At 51.8% G+C, this 20060-nt stretch overlaps 1 protein-coding gene and 1 long non-coding RNA gene across 4 annotated transcripts; one reads left to right on the top strand and one right to left on the bottom strand.

Annotated features, from left to right (window-relative positions):
- The first annotated feature begins 11182 nt into the window (after positions 1-11182).
- MYADM (myeloid associated differentiation marker) lies at positions 11183-18705 on the top strand. Of its 3 annotated transcripts, none has more exons than XM_037820065.1 (3): positions 11183-11357; positions 14346-14411; positions 16391-18705. In XM_037820065.1, the coding sequence occupies exon 3, from the start codon at positions 16393-16395 to the stop codon at positions 17356-17358; it is 966 nt and encodes a 321-aa protein (XP_037675993.1). In that variant the 5' UTR covers positions 11183-11357; positions 14346-14411; positions 16391-16392; the 3' UTR covers positions 17359-18705. The 3 variants fall into 3 exon arrangements, with proteins under 3 accessions (XP_037675993.1, XP_037675992.1, XP_037675994.1); XM_037820064.1 differs by lacking the exon at positions 11183-11357 and adding an exon at positions 12623-12715 and having other exon boundaries at positions 16391-18704; XM_037820066.1 differs by lacking the exon at positions 11183-11357 and adding an exon at positions 13210-13641.
- On the bottom strand, positions 14418-19959 carry LOC119521617. Its single transcript, XR_005214385.1, has 3 exons — positions 19741-19959; positions 19415-19520; positions 14418-15562 (listed from the first exon to the last, which is right to left on the bottom strand). It is a non-coding gene; the product is annotated as an uncharacterized LOC119521617 (long non-coding RNA).
- Between the last annotated feature and the right edge of the window lie 101 nt (positions 19960-20060).

Raw genomic sequence — 20060 nt, 5'->3', positions numbered from 1 at the left:
GTACACCATACAATGGAATACTACTCCCCCAAAAAGGGAATGAACTATTGGGATACCCAAAAACTTGGACAGATCTCAAAGATATTATACTGAATGAAAAAAAAGGAGCCAATCTCAAAAGGTCACATACCATCACATGCTATTGCAAAAGGTTGCATGGCCTCTGATTCCGTTTATATGACATCCGTAAAATAACAAAATAATAGAGACGGAGAACAGAGTAGAGGTTGGCAGGGGTTGGTGTGGTGTGGGGAGGTGAATGGGTGAGGGAGAACTTGGTTGTGATAGACGAGTCCTGAACCTTGATTGTGGTGGTGGTTGCACTGATCTACACATGATAAAATGGCATGTAACTACCTGCACACACTATACCAGTGTCGATTTCCTGGTTTCGATCTTGTACTGTAGTTACATAAGATGCAGCCATTGGAGGAAACAGGTAGAAGGGCACACAAGACCCCTCTGTACTGTGTTTTCATTTCCTGTGAATATACAATATTTTGAAATCAAAAAAAGATTTAATCACAGAAGACCTCAGTAAACTTTGCTTAGAAATAAAAGTTCCCACTTGATAATCCAGGATGCACACTGAGCAAAATAAAGATCATGCCACTGGGGCATCAGCTCTGCCCAGCTCAGTGAGGGGGTTTCCAAGGGCCCCTGAGAGCAATGAGCCGAGCCTGCCATTGTCATGTCGGGGGTGGTAATGCTACCTCACGGCTACTCCCACCTGGGTATTTGTCTACACATGGGCTCCCATACACCCTACCCACACCTTTGAAAATAGTTAAAATCTCCTTAAATTATCTCATTGGAGTATGTTATCTGTTTCCTGCCTCAAAACCTGACTGACACATTAAGACATCTGGAAACCATACAAGAATATAAGGGTGATGTGGGATTTGTATATCCTGGAGGCCAGACCCAAATAGGCAAAAAACATATGTTCACTCAGAGATGACAAAGCCTAGAAAAATCTGTAGTGGGGATTTGGACTTGAGAAGTCATTTGTCCCTCACACTTCCCACTCTCATTCCTGTCAGCATCCCTTTTCACGGTATTTTCAACCCCTGTAATCCTCTGAGTCCCTCTGGACACCCAGTGTCCCTGTATCAAACTCTTTCATTTCTCTACTTTTCCCCAAATTGGAAATGACTCTTTCAGGTTCTAGTGTCCATTCCGCTCTCTTGGGGCTTGGGGGTAACTCCTAATTAACCAGCATACAGCAGAAGCACAGTAGCTTCTTCTCTCTATCACTTCTCATTTCCTCTTCAGCAATTCCTTTGTTCCTAACTAATCCCCTTTCCTTTGCCAAAAATAACTTTTGATGGACAGAAATTCTTAATGTGAAGACTGTCCAATTTATCACTTTCCATTTGTTCACAAGGCTTTCATGTCCTGTCTGGGAAACCTTTGCCAATTCCCACATCACAAAGTTGTTTTTAAATGATTTATTGCCAGATTCTTACTGTTTTATCATTCACAGTTAGACCTACAAGCCATCTGGAAATGTGTTTGGGCTATGGTGTGAGGTAAGGGTCATTGACTCGGCACCACTTAAAAAAAGTTCACACAATGCAGTGTGAATTTGATCATAAATGAAGTGGCTTTATGTGTGTATCTGTTTCTGAGCTCTCTATTCTGTTTAATCAGTCCATGCATCTTTCTTTGCGACACTACCACCTTGACTGCCCACTATGATAACCCCACGTTGTGACAATCACAGAACTACCCTTTGCAGTGCCACAGAGTCTGCCTCATTTCCCCACAGTTCCTTTATCTCTTTGGATCCAGCCACATTAGCCTTCTTCCTTTGCGCATTCACACTTGCTCTTCCCCATGACTGGACCACCCAGACTTCCCTAGAATCTTTGGGTGGAGGCAGCTCCTTATCCCTTAAAACCCAGCTCAAATGTCAGCCCCCAAAAGTCCTTCCTTGGCCCCTCAGTCTAAAACAGACCCCCTGCGTTCCCCACATCTTTAAATCTTCTTATTACATCTCTTGCTATTCAGAAATATCTTCTTCCTTTTTTCAGTTTTATTGAGATATCTTCACACACCATACAAACCATCCAAAGTATACAATCGATGGCTCACATTATCATCACATAGTTGTGCCTACATCCTATGATCAATTTTAGAGCATTTCCATTACTCCAGATAAGAAATAAGAATAAAAAATAAAATACAAATCCTCCCATTCCCCTTGTTGACCCATAGTATCGGTATGGTATGTTTGCTAATTTGATGAAAGAATATTAAATATTACCGTTAACTCCAGCCCACAATTTGCAATAGGTACATTTTCCCCCTTGTACCCTTTATTACTAACTCCTTGCAGTAGTGTTGTACATTCGTTCTAGTTCATGAAAGAACTTTGTAGTATTATTTTGTATTTGTACGGTTAATCACAGTCATAGCCCAGCACAGGATACACTGCGTTATGCATTCCCATGCAAAACAGTTTCTTCATGTGTCTGGAGAATACTGTGTGTCTCCCCTGAACCTGTGCACGAGGCAGCAGTGAGCTGTGCCCCCGCCACTGAGGTGCCCCCTTTCACTTTGAATGAAAGAACAATTACCCTCTTCCCTGTCTAGGATGATCGCACTTACCTGTATGAGCCCCTAGTGGGCGAACCACCTGTGGATGGCCCCGCGGGGCTGGCTCTGGACACAATCCCCAGCTGTTTCCCTGAACTTTGTCTACACCAGTTAAATTTAGAAGGAGAGACCGCAAGTGGTGAAAGCCTTGGTTCCGCCCTAACCGACCTGAAATGGGATATTTTCACGGACGCCTCTTGTGTTCTGGGCCCCCTGCCAGGTCACACAGAGCACCACACTGGCCTTGGAGGGGGCCCAAGTGTGCGGGCTTGGCGGGGGGAGAGCGCACGCTGGCGCCCGGAACTCAGCTGCCCAGCACGAGGAGAACCCCAGGGGTGCACATCGCAGACGTGGGCATAAATCTCGGCCTTTGGTTCTTCAAACTGTGAGTCTTCGATCCATGCTATTTTTATCCGTGAAATTGGGGATTTCTGGGATTGTGACATTTTCCCAGTGACGGGGTCCCTCTTGCCTGCTCCTGGAAGCTTGGTAGAAAAAGGCATCTGTATTCATCCGGCATCATGAGGCTCCTTGCCTGGCAGATTATAAATAGTTCACTGAAATGCACACATGGTTGTGTGTTTCAACTTTGTAATATATTTACCACGGCAGAGAACTCAGAAAATACAAAAGGGTAGATGGGGGAAAATAAGTCTCTCACCCATCCCTGTTTTCTAGTTGCCCAGCTCCCCTCCCCCTCTGCTCTCACCAATTTCTTCTGTATCTTTACAGAACTATCCATTGGCATAGATATATATATAAAATATATAAACATACCCAGATACACACACACACATATAATAGCATATACTAATGAGGAGACAATGTTCTAAGTATTTTACATGCATTGAGTCATAAAGTCCATATATACAATTTTTAAATAAGGAATACATTAGTATATTTAAAATTAAAAATGTGTTTATATATACTAAGAAGTTTCATTCCCACACCTGTACCATGCACCTCATTGTTTAACTTTTCCTTAGTGGTCACCACTGTCAATGTTTTTTGTGTGCATCCCTCCAGTGTTTATGCAAATATAGTAAAATAGGAATCCATATTCTTATTTTTATATTTGTTCACACAAAGGCAGACATCTTCAAACACTGTTCTCCATCTTGCCTTTTTCACATGAGACTATATCCCAAACATTGTTTCATTTAGGTAAATATGGCTTCCTAATTTTCTTTTTTTTTTTTTTTTTGATATGCACATTATTCCATCAGATCTATGTACCATAGTTTCCATAGATGGAGATTTGATTTATTTCCAGTGTGACAAGTATGTTCAGCAGGGGAGTTGTACACATCAGATTTCCTTTCTCGCTCCCCACCCAACCCCCACTGCAAGATGCATCCTACTTCTTCAAAACAGAAGACCTCCGTATAACCTTCTTAAAGACAACAGTGGCCATCTGTTCATCCACTCAGCCACGTGAGAAAGGAAATCAGGAAATCGTTTCATGATGGCAGAACCTCCTGCAGGCCAACGAAGGGGAATTCCTGAGAGTCTCCGGCTGTGGGGCAAGAAGAGGTTGCTACTGCTATTTACTGTGAGTTTTGACTGCAAATGACAGAAGTTGCCTGTGGACTTCTGAAGCAGAGAAGGGCTTTACTGGAAGGCCAGTGAGTGAATCACAGGGTGCACGGGAAGACTAGGGAACAAGGCACAGGAATTTGGCAGCTGAGAGAGGAGCACATCCCAGGGCAGCTCATAACCACAGCCGGGTTGGGGAGCTGCCGCTGCCGCCAGCACCAGTGGTCACTCCCCTCCACTCATACTTGACCACTGACAACTTCACCCTCGCTGCTCTCGAATTTTCCTACTCCCTTGCCTTGTTCCTGCCTAATTCAAGGCCACAGGGAGAAGCATCCAATTGCACACCCCCCACCTACTGGGGAGCGGGGAGGTGGCCAGCCCGGCCCCTGTAAGCTTCTTAGTGAGTTGGACCCTGGCTTCCACCAGTGTGCCCACAGTGAGAGATCACCCCAAAATAAGTTGGAGATTTAAGTGTGGCTACAAGGTACATATATGCTCAAGTCCTCCAAGAGCATTCTGGAAAGTGGAAGCTTCACGCATCCTGACACTGGAGCCCAGAGAAATCCATTCACGGAGCAGGTGCCGGGGACCCCGCAGGCCACGGGTGTCTAACGCCCTTTTATCAAGCACCTTTTTAGCATGAACGGGGGTGATATGATTTTTTTGCACTTAGTTCTGTTAATACAATAAACTTCATTAATGGTTTCCTAATTTTAGCCATCCTTGCATCCTTAGAATAAACCCTTCTTGGTCGTGACATATTGTGTTTTAGTATGTAATCCAAATGCTGATACAGGCTGACAAACTCCCAAAATGTGAGAGCTCCATTCTGAGCATAAGGAACTCACATACATTTTGGCAATGCTGGCCACACTTGGAATGTGGCTGGTGGGACTCAGGAACTGAATTTTAAACTTGATTTACATTGCACTAATTTAAATTTAAAAACTGACACTTGATTCCATTATTAGATACCTTTTAAGTCTGTTTGGACAACTTGGGTGTGTGTGAGTCTATTTTTTTTTTTTTTTTTACTGTAAATGGTATGAATTCTACATAGCTCAAGATCAACTATTTCCCATGAAAACTGAGATGTGCTTTAAGCATAAAACACACACTAGATTTTAAAGACAGCCCCCCAAAATGGATGTAAAACATCTCACCAATAATTTGGGTTTAATAAAGCATATTATTGAGATTAATTTTACCTATGTCTTTTTACTTTAAAAAAAAAATGAGGCTACTCTAGGAAATTTTAAATTATGTGGCTCACATTATTGGATGGTGCTAATTTAGGCCATTGATATTTTGTCTTTGTTATAGCAGCTGCACTAGCATCTTAACTCATCCATAAGTCATTTATTCATTGGTGGTAACTAAATCCTGTGGTGTGTGGGATCCCCGAGCTAGAGAATGTCATGAGACAAGCAGAAGGCTAGGAAGGAGCTCTGAGTAACTCTAGGAGTTAAAGGCCAGGAAAAGGAGCTGATCTTCCAAAGAAGGCAGAGGAGGAGCCCAAAGAAGCAAAAGGAAAACTAGGAAGGTGATGTGACATGACCCTGGAGGATAGTGTTTCCAGTTGGAAGATATTAGCAGCATCCGTTGCTTAAGAGATCAAAAAGATGAGAACTGAAAAAAATTGTCTCAAAAAGGTAGGGAATGGCCAACTGAGTTGAATACTGCCAGAACATCAGGTGAGATGACGTGCAAATACAGGTTGGTCATTGGTGACTGTAGTAGACAGAATCGTGGTGGCCCATCCAAATTCCCAGAACCTGTGAAAATGTTATATTACATGGCAAAGGGGGATTAAGGCAACAGATTGAATTAAGGTTGCGAATCAGATTACCTTAAAATAAGGAGAGTGTTCTGAAATATCCAGGTGGGCCTAATATAACAACAAGGTCCTCCAATGTGGAAGAGGGAGACAGAAGAAGAGTCAGTGTCAGAGTGATAGGACGGGAGAAGGGCTTGACTGGCCACTGCTGGCTTTGAAGATGAAGGGATGAACCACGAGCCAAGGGGTGTAGGTGACCTCTAGGAGTTGCAAGAGGAGCTAGGGGAAACAGATTCTTCCCTAGAGCTTCCAGAAGGCATACAGCCCTACTGACACTTGATTTTAGCCCAATGAGACTCATTCGAACCGACTGACCTCCAAAACCATGAGATAATATATTTGTATTGTTTTAAACTTCTAATTTATTACAACAACAATAAGAAACTCATACAGTGACCAAAACAAAAACAATTTTTGTGGATTGATGCAGTTAGAAACCACATTGGAGCAAGTTAAGGAAGAAAAAGCAAGTTAAGGGAAGCTCTTGATCATAAACAGCTGCTTTAATTTGTGTGCCAGACAAACCCTAAAATGACACCCCCCCCCCCGAGTGTTGGAAGGACTGTCACTTGCTTCTAAATAACAGAATAAGGTAAAGGTGACGGGATACCACTCTGGTGATGATGTTGCATTGTATAGCAAAGGTGATGGAATGTCTTATATGTTTATAAGACTTCCTACTGGCAGACTCGCCCTAGAGCCACAAAGAAATGGATTTTATCAACATCCTGAGTGAATTTGGAAGCAGATCCTTCCCCACATAAACATCTAGATAGAAAGCCAGCCCTGGCCAACATCTTGACTTCAGCTTTTAGGAGACCCTGGCTAAGCAGTGCTCAGACACCAGAACCACAGAAACTGTGGGATAATACATGTGGGTGATGGTTTGAAGCTGTATATACCCTAGAAAAGCATGTTCTTAAAGTTAATCCATTCCTGTGGTTGTGGATCTGCTGTAAGTAGGATCTTTTGGCAAATAGGATCTTAAGTTGAGATGTGACCCCACCTCATTCAGAGTGGATCTTAATCCTCTTACTGGAGTCCTTTATAAGAGGATGATATACAGAAAGAAAGACAGAAGCTAAGAGAGAAAGCAAAAGAAAGAGAGGAAACCGCTGAAGCCAGAAGCTAGAAGCAACAAAACCTGGAAGAGAAAAGAGAGACCAGTAGATGCCACCATGTGCCTTACCTCTGACAGGGGATCCAGGATCACCTGCGGCCTGTCTTCAGGAAGAACGTGTGGTCTTGATAATGCCTCAATTTGGACATTTTCACAACCTCAGAACTATAAGCTTGTGAGCTAATGAATCTCCATTGCGAAAGCCAACCTAATTCTGGCACATTGCATTTTGGCAGCTTTAGTGATCCAGAACAAACTAGAATGTGTGTTGTTTTAAGCCACTAATTTTGTGGCAATTTGTTACCAGCAGTGGATAACTAATATAATGAGTCCGATTCTGTAAGACAGAATAAATAGAGAGTGGTCACTGAAGTGAAGGAGAAGTTGAGGGAGTTCTTGATTTTTTTTTTAAATGGGAGAATATTTAAAAACTAATGACTAGTCAGCTAAAAAAAGGGAATGAAGTTCTGAAACACGCTTCAACATGGACAAACCAGACACAAAATAAAGCAGATAGAAAAGGACAAATATTGCATGATTCCACTTTTATGAAACAGCTAAAATAGGCAAATTCATAGAGACAGAAATTAGATTAGAGGTTAGCAGGGGCTGGGGGAAGGGGGAATGGAGCAATATTGCCTAATGGGGACAGAGTTTCTGTTTGGAGTGATGAAAAAGTTCTGGAAATAGAGAGTGGTTGGTGGTGGTTGTACATTATAAATGCAGTTAATACCACTGAATTGTAAACTTAAAAATGGCTAAAATGGCTAATTTTACCAAAAAAAAAAAGATTTTAAAAAAGCCAATGAAAGGTTCTTTGAGCAGAAGATGCTGGCTTTACAAGAGGGAATGGTAATAGCATAAAGTTATGAGATGAAGGATGTGTTTAAGGATCAAAAATTCAAGAGGAATGAGACAAATTTGGCATGAGATGAGAAAAACTTGTTTATTGTTATGGGACAGGCCTGGAGATGTACTCAGGTGCATGGTTTTAGTATTGGGAAGTCGAGGGGCTTCCCAATTGATGGCTTCTATTATTTCTGTAAATAAAAGGCAGGTCACAGGCTGAGAATAAAGGGAAGTGGAGGTGCCAGAGATTGAAGAAGACAGAAATAGTGCACTTGCCACTTTGGGGAAAGAGAACAACTTGACCAGAGAATTGTAATAGGATTCTGGGTGATGTTGAAGGCACATTTGAGTTTGCTGATTACATATTTATGGCAGAAATATTCTGCCCAGAGTTGTAACTTCCTCCAGTAGCACTCAACTGCTTGGGGGCAAGCACAGGGTAAAAAAGCTGATAGATGGGCTTTTTTTTTTTTCTCTGATGAGGGCAATAAAAAGACAGAAGAGCAAAGAGTGTTAGAGTATTGACACTGTTATTGAAATGACGGATCGTGGAATCATCTCTGAATAAAGGGAATGGTGAAGAAAGGAGGTAACTAAAGGACTGAGGGTTCCTATCAGGTTAAGAAAAAGTGACAGTGGATGTTGTTGAGAAAGCAAGATGGAAGCAGTGGTTGATGGAGAGAGGTGTGGGCGACTGGACAGATGTCCATGTGGATGGAGGTGAGGCAGGGTTGCTGTCTTCTAAGTCAGCGAATCCCAAACACTTGCATACCATGGGCAGACAGACCCGTGACAATGTTCTCACAGCATGCTGGGGTAAACAGGTGAGCTTGTCACAGCCGAGGCAACCAGGCCCTCCTGAGGGCCGAGGGAGTCAGTGTCTCAGCCCACCCCTAACCTGCTCATGGCCCCTGGGGAGATCTTTAGAGAACTTCAGAAAATCATCTGAGGAGAATGAGGGGTGTGGCCAGCAGGTAAGCAAATAAGAACAGCCTAGGGGAGATATCCACGTCAACAAAACAGCTATAGAAGAAAGAACATTGATAAAAGAAGTTGTGCTTCTAGGGGAATTTGCTGATTCTGGAACAATTCCGAAGGGCACAGAGCAAAGGTTTTGAAGGCCTTGAGCAGAGAGGAGCTGGGGCAGCAGGTTTATGGAAGACCGAGAGCGTCAATATCTAGGAGACTCCCTCCTTCTGCATGGTGCTGGATGCGTGGGGTCTCCATCCACACAGCCCCCAGTTCTTGCCCATTTCCACAGGGCTCAGTACCCAGAATTCAGGGCACTAGACAAGTAACTCCAATTGCAGCAACTATTCCAGATGTGATCTCCCTACTGGATCAAATCAACCCAGCCCTTGGTGTCTACTGTGGCCAATCTACTTACTCTATCCCAGCAGGCAGAGAAACTAGAAGTTGTTTGCTTTCACCTGGGATGGTGTAGACAGTTGAGTGGTGACCCCAAAGATGTGTCCCCATCTTAATCCCTGGAACCTGTAAACATAACCGTATTTGGAAAAAGGGCCTTTGCAGGTCTGATTAAGTTAAGAATCTTAAAATGTGGAGATGGCCCTGGATTATCTGGGAGGGCCCTAAATCCAACAAGGTTCCTTGTAAGAGAAGCAGAGGGAGAGCTGAGATGGACAGAAGAGGACAAAGACACAGACACACTGGATAATTTGGCCACAGAACAAGGGACGCCTGCAGTTACCAGACGCTGGGAGAGGCACAGAACTCACTGTCCCCTAAAGCTTCAGGAAACTTGATCTGCTTGACAACCATAGATATTATTCTTGTGAATTATATTGATGACATCATGCTTAGAAGTTCTAGATAGCAAGAAGAAGCAGAGAGTCTATGTTTTATTCATACATGCCAGAACACGCAAGATAAACCCCAAGGAAGTTGAGCAGCCTATCCCCTTGGAGAAATTTCTGAAAATTCAATGGTCTGAAGAGAATGGAAATATCCCCTTCAAATGAAGAAATTGCTCTATCACAAGCCCTTTGCCACTAATGAAAGAGATAAAATCCCCAATCAAGTAGGTATTTGTTAGTCTGTTTTGTTCTCACATAAAAAGCACTCATAAATATTTGTTGATGAATGAATGAAACCTTTCAAACAGGCCCAGAGTATGGAAAGATCTCTATGCCAGGTGAGCTCTCCCTGCTGAGTCTCTATTACAGAGCATGGTACCAGCAGTCACGTAGACAAGATGACCATCCTGTGGCTGTCACTCAGCCTCTCCCCAGCCTCCCCATTGCTTGCTTAAGGGATTCATTAACAAAATGGTTATGATGGGTTATTTATGCACCGACTTGCCTCCCTGAGGTTTAGCTAGGCATGTCATTGATGGGCATCCAACTTGCTGGCAGCAGCCCCCACCCCTGAGCCCCCAATGAGGCACTGTTTCCTAGGGACACCCGCCAGATACCCGATCACAGAAGGATTACACTGGACTCCTTCCATTACGGATTGGGCAATGGTTTTTCCTCACTGGAATAAAGAACTCTGGGTTTGTTATTTGCTTTCCTTGCCCTTCACACTTCTGCCAGTCTGTGGACTCACTGAATAGCCTTATTCACTATCGTGTATCATGGTGATACAGACAATATTGCTCCTGATCAAGGGACTCCATTTATTAGACAGCGCAGGTCCAGGAGCCCCACCGGGCCCGGCCTGAATAAGACTCAGTTTCAGTGCCAGGCTGGAGAAGACATCCTTGGGATTGGGGAGCTGTGCTTCTGAACTCACAGCCCAGATCTGGGCATCCCAGGGTGTCACTGGTCAAGAACAGCGGATGACTCACTCTTTAAATGTTTGCTTTCTCCAGGCAACCCTGAACTCCCCCGTTGACGGGTTTTGGTATCTAAAGGAGAAACGCTTCTTCCAGAGGACAGGACAATAGTAACACTGAACAGCAAAGTGGGGTCTGCCTCTGGGCTGTTTGGGGTAGACCAAGAGTGCTACTGTGGGGTCAAGCGAGGAGAGCATGGAATTGACTGGAGGGATTGGTTTAGGTGGGGTGGGGGCTGGAGGGATGGCTACTGCGAATGGAACCTGGTGAGGTCCCTGGGGCACCTCCACCTGACCCCTCTCCCTCTTTGGGCAGGACCTCAGGCTGGGGGCAGGGAGACCCCTCCCTCTGCACAGCCCACGGCATGCCGGTCCCCCTCCCGCCCCCGCAGGGCACGTGGCCGGGAATGCGGAGCTCCGCGGCCCCCTCCCTTCGCGACTCGCGCGGTTCCCACGCCGGGTCTCGGCCCCCCGAGCCCCCTCATTCGTCGGCCTGGAAGGCGCCCAGGGACGCGCCGGGTTAGCTCAGCCCCGCCGAGCATCCGCAGCCGCCGCCAGACCCCGCCCAGCGTCCCCCGCCAGCCAGGCCGCGCCCGGGGACGGCGGCGGAGCGCGGTGAGTAGCACGGCCGGGAGGGAGGAACACGGCGCCCCGGGACCCGCCCCTGCCCAGGGCCCCGCATCCCATCCTGAAGCTTCCCCTTCCTTCTGCGCCGCGTCAACCCGTTTCAAGGCCGCAGAGCCGCCCACAAGGAGGACTCCGCCGCCCGGCCCGCGGCCCCTCCCTGCGCCGGGGTCGGGGCGTCCGGGCCCCTGCGCCCCCTCCCCGCTGGTAGGAGCCGGGAATCCGGAGCCCGCAGCCCCCAGGCCCATCCTCGCTCAGGGACCCAGGCTTTGAGTCCCCCCCTCTATCCAGGAGCCAGGAATGCAGGCCAAAAATCTCTCTCCCTTCCAGACCCAGGAGGCTCGGGTTCCAATCACATCTGCTCCCCAAACCCAGGAGTCTGAGCCGCAAGCTGATGCTGCTCCTTTGAGCCCGAAAGCTGGGCCCCCAGCCAGGCAGCCCGTGGAACCCGGGAGTCCGAGCCCCCAACTCCTACCGCCTGGGGCGCAGAAATTCTGCCCCAGCTCCCCCACCCCACCCCACCCCCGCCCCAGTCAACTGCGATGTCTCAGGCCCAGGAGTCCGGCCCTCCAGCCCCTCACACCGCGGGCCCCCGGATGAGGCGACCCGTGCCCTTTCCTCGCTCAGGATCCTGAAATTTAGGAATCCAGCCTCCGCTTTTCCAGGGACCCGGGAGTCAGGGGCCTGGCCCAGAAACCCCTTAATGCACCCTCGACCTTCTGTGTCAGGATCCCAGGAGACACAGACCCTAGCCCAGAGACCCCATAACCACGGGGGTCCGATCCCCCAGCCCGCGGCCGCCCAGGTGTCCGAGGGCTCGGCCATCGCGAACGGGGCCGGAGCAGAGGCGGGGAGGGGAGAACTGAGAGGGGTGGGACGGAGGGCCTGGGCTGGGGGTCTCAGAGCTAAACAAACCCGAAACAGACGGGTTGCTATGGCAACGGCCTTCCTCCGCCGCCCCTGGAGACGCCTCTGGGGCTGGGTCGGGGAGGGCACTCCCCAGGAGCCCCCACAGCGCCAGCTGTTGTGTCTTCCTGTTTTGTCGTCACGGCAACGGTGACCTCAGCCCTCCACCCCCACCGCTGCTGGCGCGGGAGGTCCGCGAGATTTTATCCCGGTGGGCGTGGCCGGGACTAGCCCCTCCCCTCGGGGCGGGGCGGGGGAGCCCGGATGCGGGGAAGTCCCTGCCCCGGGCCCAGCTGGGCGCCCGAGCTCGGTCCCCGGCCCCGCCCCCGGCCCCGCCCGCGCTCGCTCCCCAGCCCGCCGACCCCACCCAGCCCAGACCCTTCTAGTCTGCAGCTGTCGCCTCCTCCTCCTTCTCTCCAGCCGCGGCAGCCGCAGACCCGGAGGTGAGGCTGCGGGGACGCAGAGGGTGGGATCCCAGGGTGCAGAAAGAGGAGTGGGCTGGGAGTCAGAAAGTCTGGATCCCTGGTACGACTAGGGGTGGCCGGGACTCCTGGTTCTAAGAGAGGAAAGGGCTGCGGGTCTGGACACGTGAAAGAGGAGGGGATCGGGGTGAGGGAGAAGACCCGGGATCCTGGGTCTGAGGGCAGAGGGATGAGACCCACAGGTTGAAGGGGGCTGGGATCCCGACCCTCCTCAAGAGGAGAGTAGTTTGGGGTTGGGAGGCCTGGGATTGGGAAGGAGAACTGCTGGGGTTCAGAATCACTGACCCCTCTCCCTCTCCAGGAGACACAATCCGAATTTCGGACCCCCTGAAAGGCCAGGGGCTGCTCCTAAGAGTGAGGACGGAGCTGAGAACCTCTCCGGGCCGGTCGTTCTGGGTGGTCAGAGCAGTGGATGGGGTCTAGGGGCCGGACTCCGGGTCTCTGGAGTGAGGTGGGGAGGATAGGAGGGTCTGGGCGTGGCGCGGGGACTCCTCCAGTGTTTTCCAAAAAGCCTGAAGGGGAGTTTGCTCCTCCTGCCTGTTGCGGTGCATTCCTGAGCTCTGACCTCTAGCGACGGCTGGAGGCCCCAGGGGCGGGGACGGACCCCACCCCTTAGAGGGCTGGGCGAGTGGTCTCCCTGCTAATCCACCTTCCACCGCAGCCTGAATGGGCTGTGCGCCTCTTTCTCCCTCCTTCCTCCTCGGGTCGGCTCAGCAGCCCGCCTTCTAGAGCCCAGAAGCTGCACTAGTCCCGACTTCCTCCTAACGGCTTCTGCAGGGGCGTGGGGGAGAAGGCGGTGGCCGGCTCCCGCGTGGCACCCCGATGTGTCGGGGACGGGAGGCCCATGTTGGCGTTTCTGCTTCTGGAGTTCCGGAAGGGGGTGTGAGGTGTGGTTACTTATCTCCGGATTTGCTGCTAACACCCTATGCAGTTTCCGGCCACAAGGTGGGGGGCTCAGCAAGGCGAACCCACGAGTCCGGGTTTCCAGCCCACTCCTCTTTTAGAGACCCGGAGCCCAGGTCTCCAGCCCTTCCTTTTGGGGACCCAGAACTCACTCTTTCAAAGCCCCAACAGCTGGGGCTTGCAATCCTCGCTTTCCAGGACCTGGGAGTCCGGGCTCCCATCCTCCGGAAACCCAAAGGCCGGGGCGGGGGTCCCGGCGCCGCCTCCGCAGCCACATTCCAGACGGCTGAGCCGATTTGAGGTCCTTATAAGGCGCGCGGACGCCGGGGCTGGCCGGGCCGCCCGCCACCGCAGCCACCGCCCAGGCCCTGCCGCCCGCCAGCCTCGCAGCTGCCCTGGGGCGCGCCGGGGTCAAGTTCGCTCGCGCCCCCACGTCGCCCGCGGGTCGCGCACTTTGCCTGACTCTGGGCTCCCGCCCACGCACTTAGGCGCCGCGGGGGGAGGGCAGGGGCGGGGCTTCTGCGGGGTCACCGCCCGGACCCCTTCAGGGCTGGTGGCCGAGAGCCCTGTCCCGGGGAGGAGCCGCGCTCTTGGCGAGCCCCCGGGTGGGGTCGGCTGGTCGCCGGGGTTCCGGGAGGGCGGAGCCCAGTCCCAGCCGCCCGCTGATGCCTTTTCTGGCTTTTTCCAGCTGTCTGACCAATTTCGCCTCCAGAGCCAGATCTTTCTCCGTCTGGGTCCTGAGCTAAGACCGCCGGTGAGTGGGCCGGGGTCTGAAGGAGGACGGGGCACCTTTTACGGGTCTGGGGGAGGAGGAGCCTGGGGCCTGGAACTCCTAGATCCTGGGAGAAGGGCCTGGGAGCCTGGATCCTTAGGGAGAAGGTCCCGGGCACTGGGGTATCTGAGGAAGAAGCTGTTCAGGAGCCGGGCTCCTGTATTCTTGGAGAGCTGTCTGGTGCCAGGACAGCTGGGCCCGCAAGGGGTTGAAGCCTCATGGTGCACTGCTATGTCCTTGTCTCCAGAAGGAGGAAGTTTTATTTCCGTGTGGCTGAGGCAGACCTCCTGAGTTTTTTAGTGGTGGCAGCAGAGCTATTAGACATTTTAGGACCCGAGGAAGGATCTGGAACCTGGTTCCCAAAAGTCTCGGCATCCAATTCCTGAAGGTTTTCAGCAGGAAGATGTAAAAGCTGTAGGCTCTAGAGGGACACAGGAAAGAAGGTGGTTTCCCAGCGTGTAGGACCCCTGGTATACTCAGGCCTGAGGGCCTGGAGCTCTGAGGTCTGAAGCTGGATAGCTGAACATTGGAAGGGGCGGGTCACTTGACTATCGGGAATCTGGGGAGCTGAGGTTGCTGGAAGCTGGGGAACCAGCTGGCTGTGTTCAGGGGAGGGGGCTGCTCTTTCAGCCCCAGGGGGTGCAGGGAAGAGGAGGCTCAGCTTCCTGGGGCCGAAACACTGCAGGCCTGACTCCCTGTGGACCCAGTGGGCAAGAGAGTTTACAGTCCTGATATCCAGGCAGGGGTGGAGAGAGGAGGGGGTACCGCGGAGGGCTCAGACCCAGTTGTAGACCAAGGGGGAGACTCTTGGCCTTCCACAAGCTGGGAGCAGAAGCCTGCTCTGTAAGAGGGGATAGAGTGAGAACTCGGGAGCCCTGATCAGATGTGGGTCTCTGGGAAAGTAAGAGCACGGAGGCTGGAAATGTCTAGGCTCCTCGGGTGAAAGAAGGAACTTGGCCCCAGAGCCTGGGGTGCAGAGCCCTGGGTACCCAAGGGGAGGGAGTTGAGAGATGGAAGATGGGGCCTCTTGAGCTGACACCTGGGGGTGACGGGTGTTTGGCTAAAGAGTCTTCAGTAGCTGGGTTGCTGGGTCTCTCGGAGAATGAGGGCAGGGCCCGCGCAGCTTTGAGTGCCTGGAATGGCAAGAAAGAAGTGCAGTTAAGTCGCGGGGTCCCAAAGAGAGGGGAGGGGTCTCTTGGGAATGGGAGAGGTAGGGGCCTAGATTTCCTGGGTTTGACATGGGTCAGGGAGGAACCTGAGTCCTAGATAGGAGGGGGCTATAATCTGGGTGAATAACTCATCCCTGTATGCCTAGGACTGTCTGGTTTTTTAAACTGAAGACTCCATGTTCAAAGAACCTCCTAGCCAGAACCCAGGTTCCTTTTTTTCAAGGGGAGGGGCAGGGGGCTGGGCTCCTGGGTCTGAGGAAGAAGGGGGTGGGGAGCCCCAACTCCTGATCTGAGGGAGGAAGGACTGGGGGTCTGGACCCCTGGGTCTGAGGGAGGAGGGGCTGGGGGCCTGGACCCCCGGGTCTGAGGGAGGAGGGGGCTGGGGTCTGAGGGAGAGGGGGCTGGGGGTCTGGACCCCCGGGTCTGAGGGAGGAGGGGGCTGGGGTCTGAGGGAGGAGGGGCTGGGGGCCTGGACCCCTGGGTCTGAGAGAGGAGGGGGCTGGGGTCTGAGGGAGGAGGGGCTGGGGGTCTGGACCCCCGGGTCTGAGGGAGGAGGGGCTGGGGGCCTGGACCCCCGGGTCTGAGGGAGGAGGGGGCTGGGGTCTGAGGGAGGAGGGGCTGGGGTCTGAGGGAGGAGGGGCTGGGGTCTGAGAGAGGAGGGGGCTGGGGTCTGAGGGAGGAGGGGCTGGGGTCTGAGGGAGGAGGGGCTGGGGCCTGCGCTCCTGTGTCTGAGGGAGGAGACCCTGGGGGCCAGGACTCCTGTGTTCTTACGACACCCTCTTCTCCCCTCAGCCATGCCGGTGACAGTGACCCGCACGACCATCACGACCACCACGTCGTCCTCGGGCCTGGGCTCCTCCACTATCGTGGGGTCCCCTCGGGCGCTGACCCAGCCCCTGGGCCTCCTCCGCCTGCTGCAGCTGCTGTCGACCTGCGTGGCCTTCTCTCTGGTGGCCAGTGTGGGTGCCTGGGTGGGGCCCATGGGTAACTGGTCCATGTTCACCTGGTGCTTCTGCTTCGCCATGACCCTCATCATCCTCATCGTGGAGGTCGGCGGCCTCCAGCTGCGCTTTCCCCTGTCCTGGCGCAACTTCCCCATCACCTACGCCTGCTACGCTGCCCTCTTCTGCCTCTCGGCCTCCATCATCTACCCCACCACCTACGTCCAGTTCCTGTCCCACGGCCGTGTCCGGGACCACGCCATTGCGGCCACCGCCTTCTCCTGCATCGCTTGCGTGGCTTATGCCACCGAAGTGGCCTGGACCCGCGCCCGGCCCGGCGAGATCACCGGGTACATGGCCACTGTGCCGGGGCTGCTCAAGGTGCTGGAGACCTTCGTGGCGTGCATCATCTTCGCCTTCCTCAGCAACCCCTACCTGTACCAGCGCCACCCGGCCCTGGAGTGGTGCGTGGCCGTCTACGCCATCTGCTTCATCCTGGCGGCCGTGGCCATCCTGCTGAACCTCGGCGACTGCACCAACATGCTCCCCATCCCCTTCCCCAGCTTCCTCTCGGGGCTGGCCCTGCTCTCTGTCCTCCTCTACGCCACCGCGCTTGTCCTCTGGCCCCTCTACCAGTTCGACGAGAGGCACGGCGGCTACCCCCAGCGGTCGCGTGACTCGGGCTGCAGCAGCAGGCACCCCAGCAACGTCTGCAGCTGGGACCGCCGTCTGGCCGTGGCCATCCTGACGGCCATCAACCTGCTGGCCTACCTGGCTGACTTGGTCTACTCTGCCCGCCTGGTCTTTGTCAGGGTCTGAAGGACCTCACCAGGGGCTCCCGTTTCCCGCTCTCCGGCCTCGTCGGCCTCTTCTCCTGTTTGGGGTTTCTTTGCTCAGTTATTTTTTCTTCCTGTTTCCCATTTCTCCCGCCCTTCTCACTTCTTGCTCCACCTTGCTCTCTCCTCCACTTCTTTTACTCCTTTTCTCCCCTCTCCTCTTCCTTTCTGGTTCCTCTCCTTCAAGTTTTGCCCTGTTGCCCATATCCTGGTTGGCCTCCGAGCTGTTTTTCTTTTTCTTTCTGGTCTCCCTGTTTGTTTTCCCATCTACCTATAACCTGCCCACCTCTTTCCCATTTGTCTTCTTCCGGTTTCCTCGGGAGCCCCCAAGACTTCCTTCTTCTTCTCCACCTCCAAAGGTGCTGAGCTCCACACTTCCATCACCCCACCCCTCATTGCAGCTATTCATGTCCTGGAGCCCCCAAGGGGTTATGTTGCCAAAGCATGCCTGCCCACCCTTGCCGTGCCTTAGCGTGTTTGTGTGTGTTTGTGTGTGTGTGTGTTCTTGGGGAGTGGGGCTGGGCAGGGATTGGGCCCCCTTTCTCCCAATGCCTAGGGTACACAGTACACCTCCCCTTTAAGATTAAAAAAAATCGCCAGAGGTTGATAATTAACAGTGGTTGGGAGCCCAGACCCTGGTTCCCTGGGCCCCATCTGGCTCCAGGATTTTTATCTGGCTTACTAAAAAACCACTGCCTGGAGGATATCTTAAAGGAAGCCAGAGGTAGATGCTTTCCATCCCAGCCGTTCTCTATGGGATCAAACAAGGGAGACAGGCCAGGAACCACATTGTCTTGAAGACAGCTTAAATACTTTGGGGGGCATTCGTGTGGCCCTCCATCCTCAGTGTTAAAAATAGCCTGTCCTGCTTTTGCAGGGAGAAGAAAATGGCCACTGCGGCCTTAAAGGTGATATCAGTCTGCTTTTTCTCTCTTTTTTTTTTCTTTTTCTGGTCATAAGGGCAAAAATTACTGGGTGGCCCTACTCTTAAAGGGGGAAGTTTCTTTTCAGTGTCTTTTTTGGGGGGTGGGGTGGGGGTGGCAGGGATTGCTGCTGCCATAGCCAGAGGAATGGCTTTGCTTGAGTGTATGGTGCACACACACGTGTTTCTGTGTGCTAGTTGCTTCCTGTTGCTGCTTCCTGCTTCTCTGGGACTCACACACATAACGTGATATATATAAATGTATAAATATATATTTTATTTTTTTTTAATTCCCTGGAGCTTCTGGTTCCCATCAGCTCCAGCTGTCAATCAGAGGATGTCTCCTACCTTCACAGTTCCCACATCCATAATGTTCATTTTCTTTTTTTTTTTTTTTTTTTTACCTCAATATAAAGATATAGGAAGGATTTGTGCTTTCTTTATTATTGGGGAGGGCTCCAGGATAGGTGGCAAGGTCCAGATTTCCTGGATCAGTTGGGAGAGGTGGGTTGGGGCCAGATAACTTTAATCTCATCAGAAATACTAACTTAGTGGGGTCTTCCAAATTACTCCCTCAGACCAGAAGAGCTGGCTGGGTTAGAAATAAACAAGAGTTGTCCATCCTTGGAGTTCCATGAGCACCTCAGAAATACAATGTCCCAACTTGAGAGCTGCATCTTTCTTCCAAAACTGACTTTCTCACAAGTTCCCCATCTCCTGATAGTCTTTCAGGGCTGAGAACCCGGAACCTTGTCCTCACCTTCTCCCCCAGGCCAGTCACTCATCCAACATGGCCTGTTCTTCCTTCTAAATTCCATTCATATCTGTCTTCTCTCCAGAGACCTGACCCAGTTCACGTTTCATTTACTTTCACCTGTGCTATTGCCTCAGCCTTGCTGCCATCCTACCTCCAGCTCATACTGGCCTCGGAGGCATCAAGATCTGATCCTACCCTCCCTGGTCAAACCCTTGCACATCTTCCACATCCCACTCCACCTTGTCTACGGGTAATGTCAAAGCCCCCCTCACCTCCCCTGCAAAGTCTTTAGGATCTAGCTCTGCCTACTTGTCCACCACCAGCCCCCTCTTACCCCCAGCTTTAAATTTTCCAACACACCTGGTCAATAGAAGACAAACGAATTCCTCAAGCAATGAATCTGCACCACAGGGTACAAAAGTCCAAGAAATTCCAGGATCATGCAACCCCTTTTCAGCGCCTACACCTGCAAAAGCAACGGGGAAGAGTCAACTGCTACAGGCACACTCGGTGTCTGTGGTACCCTCAGAACTAGGGCCTGAACCAATCCCTTCTTCCAAAGGGCGTCTGGCTCTGCACCCCTCGCCTCCCCCATCCCGTGCTTGAACCCCCCTTCCGGAACCCAAGGAGAGCTGGAGTAGAACGCGGTGGGATTCCCAGGGCCGAGTTCGAGCTTTTCCCCTCACCGCCTTCCTTTGTCCTGGGGTGGGGCCGCACGTCTGAAGGTGGCCGGAAGGTCAGTGGACGGAGGACCCCACCTTTGGAGGGAGGAGGGGAGGACTCGGATTCCCCCTCCCCTTCAGCTTCCGGGATCCCAGACCCTGACCCCATAATTCCCAGAGCAGGTGGGGCGCCGCCACAGCGTCCCACCCAGCCCCGCGGTGCACGCCGGGAAAGGAAGTCCTCGGCCTCGTCCCGAGAACGGCCGGCCTGCGGGCTCGGACTACAAGCCCCGGGAGGCACTGCGCCCGCAGTCCGGGGCGGGCCGTCGTTGCTCCTGGCAACA

Source organism: Choloepus didactylus, chromosome 27 (assembly GCF_015220235.1).
Source record: "Choloepus didactylus isolate mChoDid1 chromosome 27, mChoDid1.pri, whole genome shotgun sequence".
Classification (NCBI taxonomy): domain Eukaryota; kingdom Metazoa; phylum Chordata; class Mammalia; order Pilosa; family Megalonychidae; genus Choloepus; species Choloepus didactylus.
The sequence above is the reverse complement of the archived record's forward strand: the minus strand, read 5'-3'. Positions and strand labels throughout refer to the sequence as shown.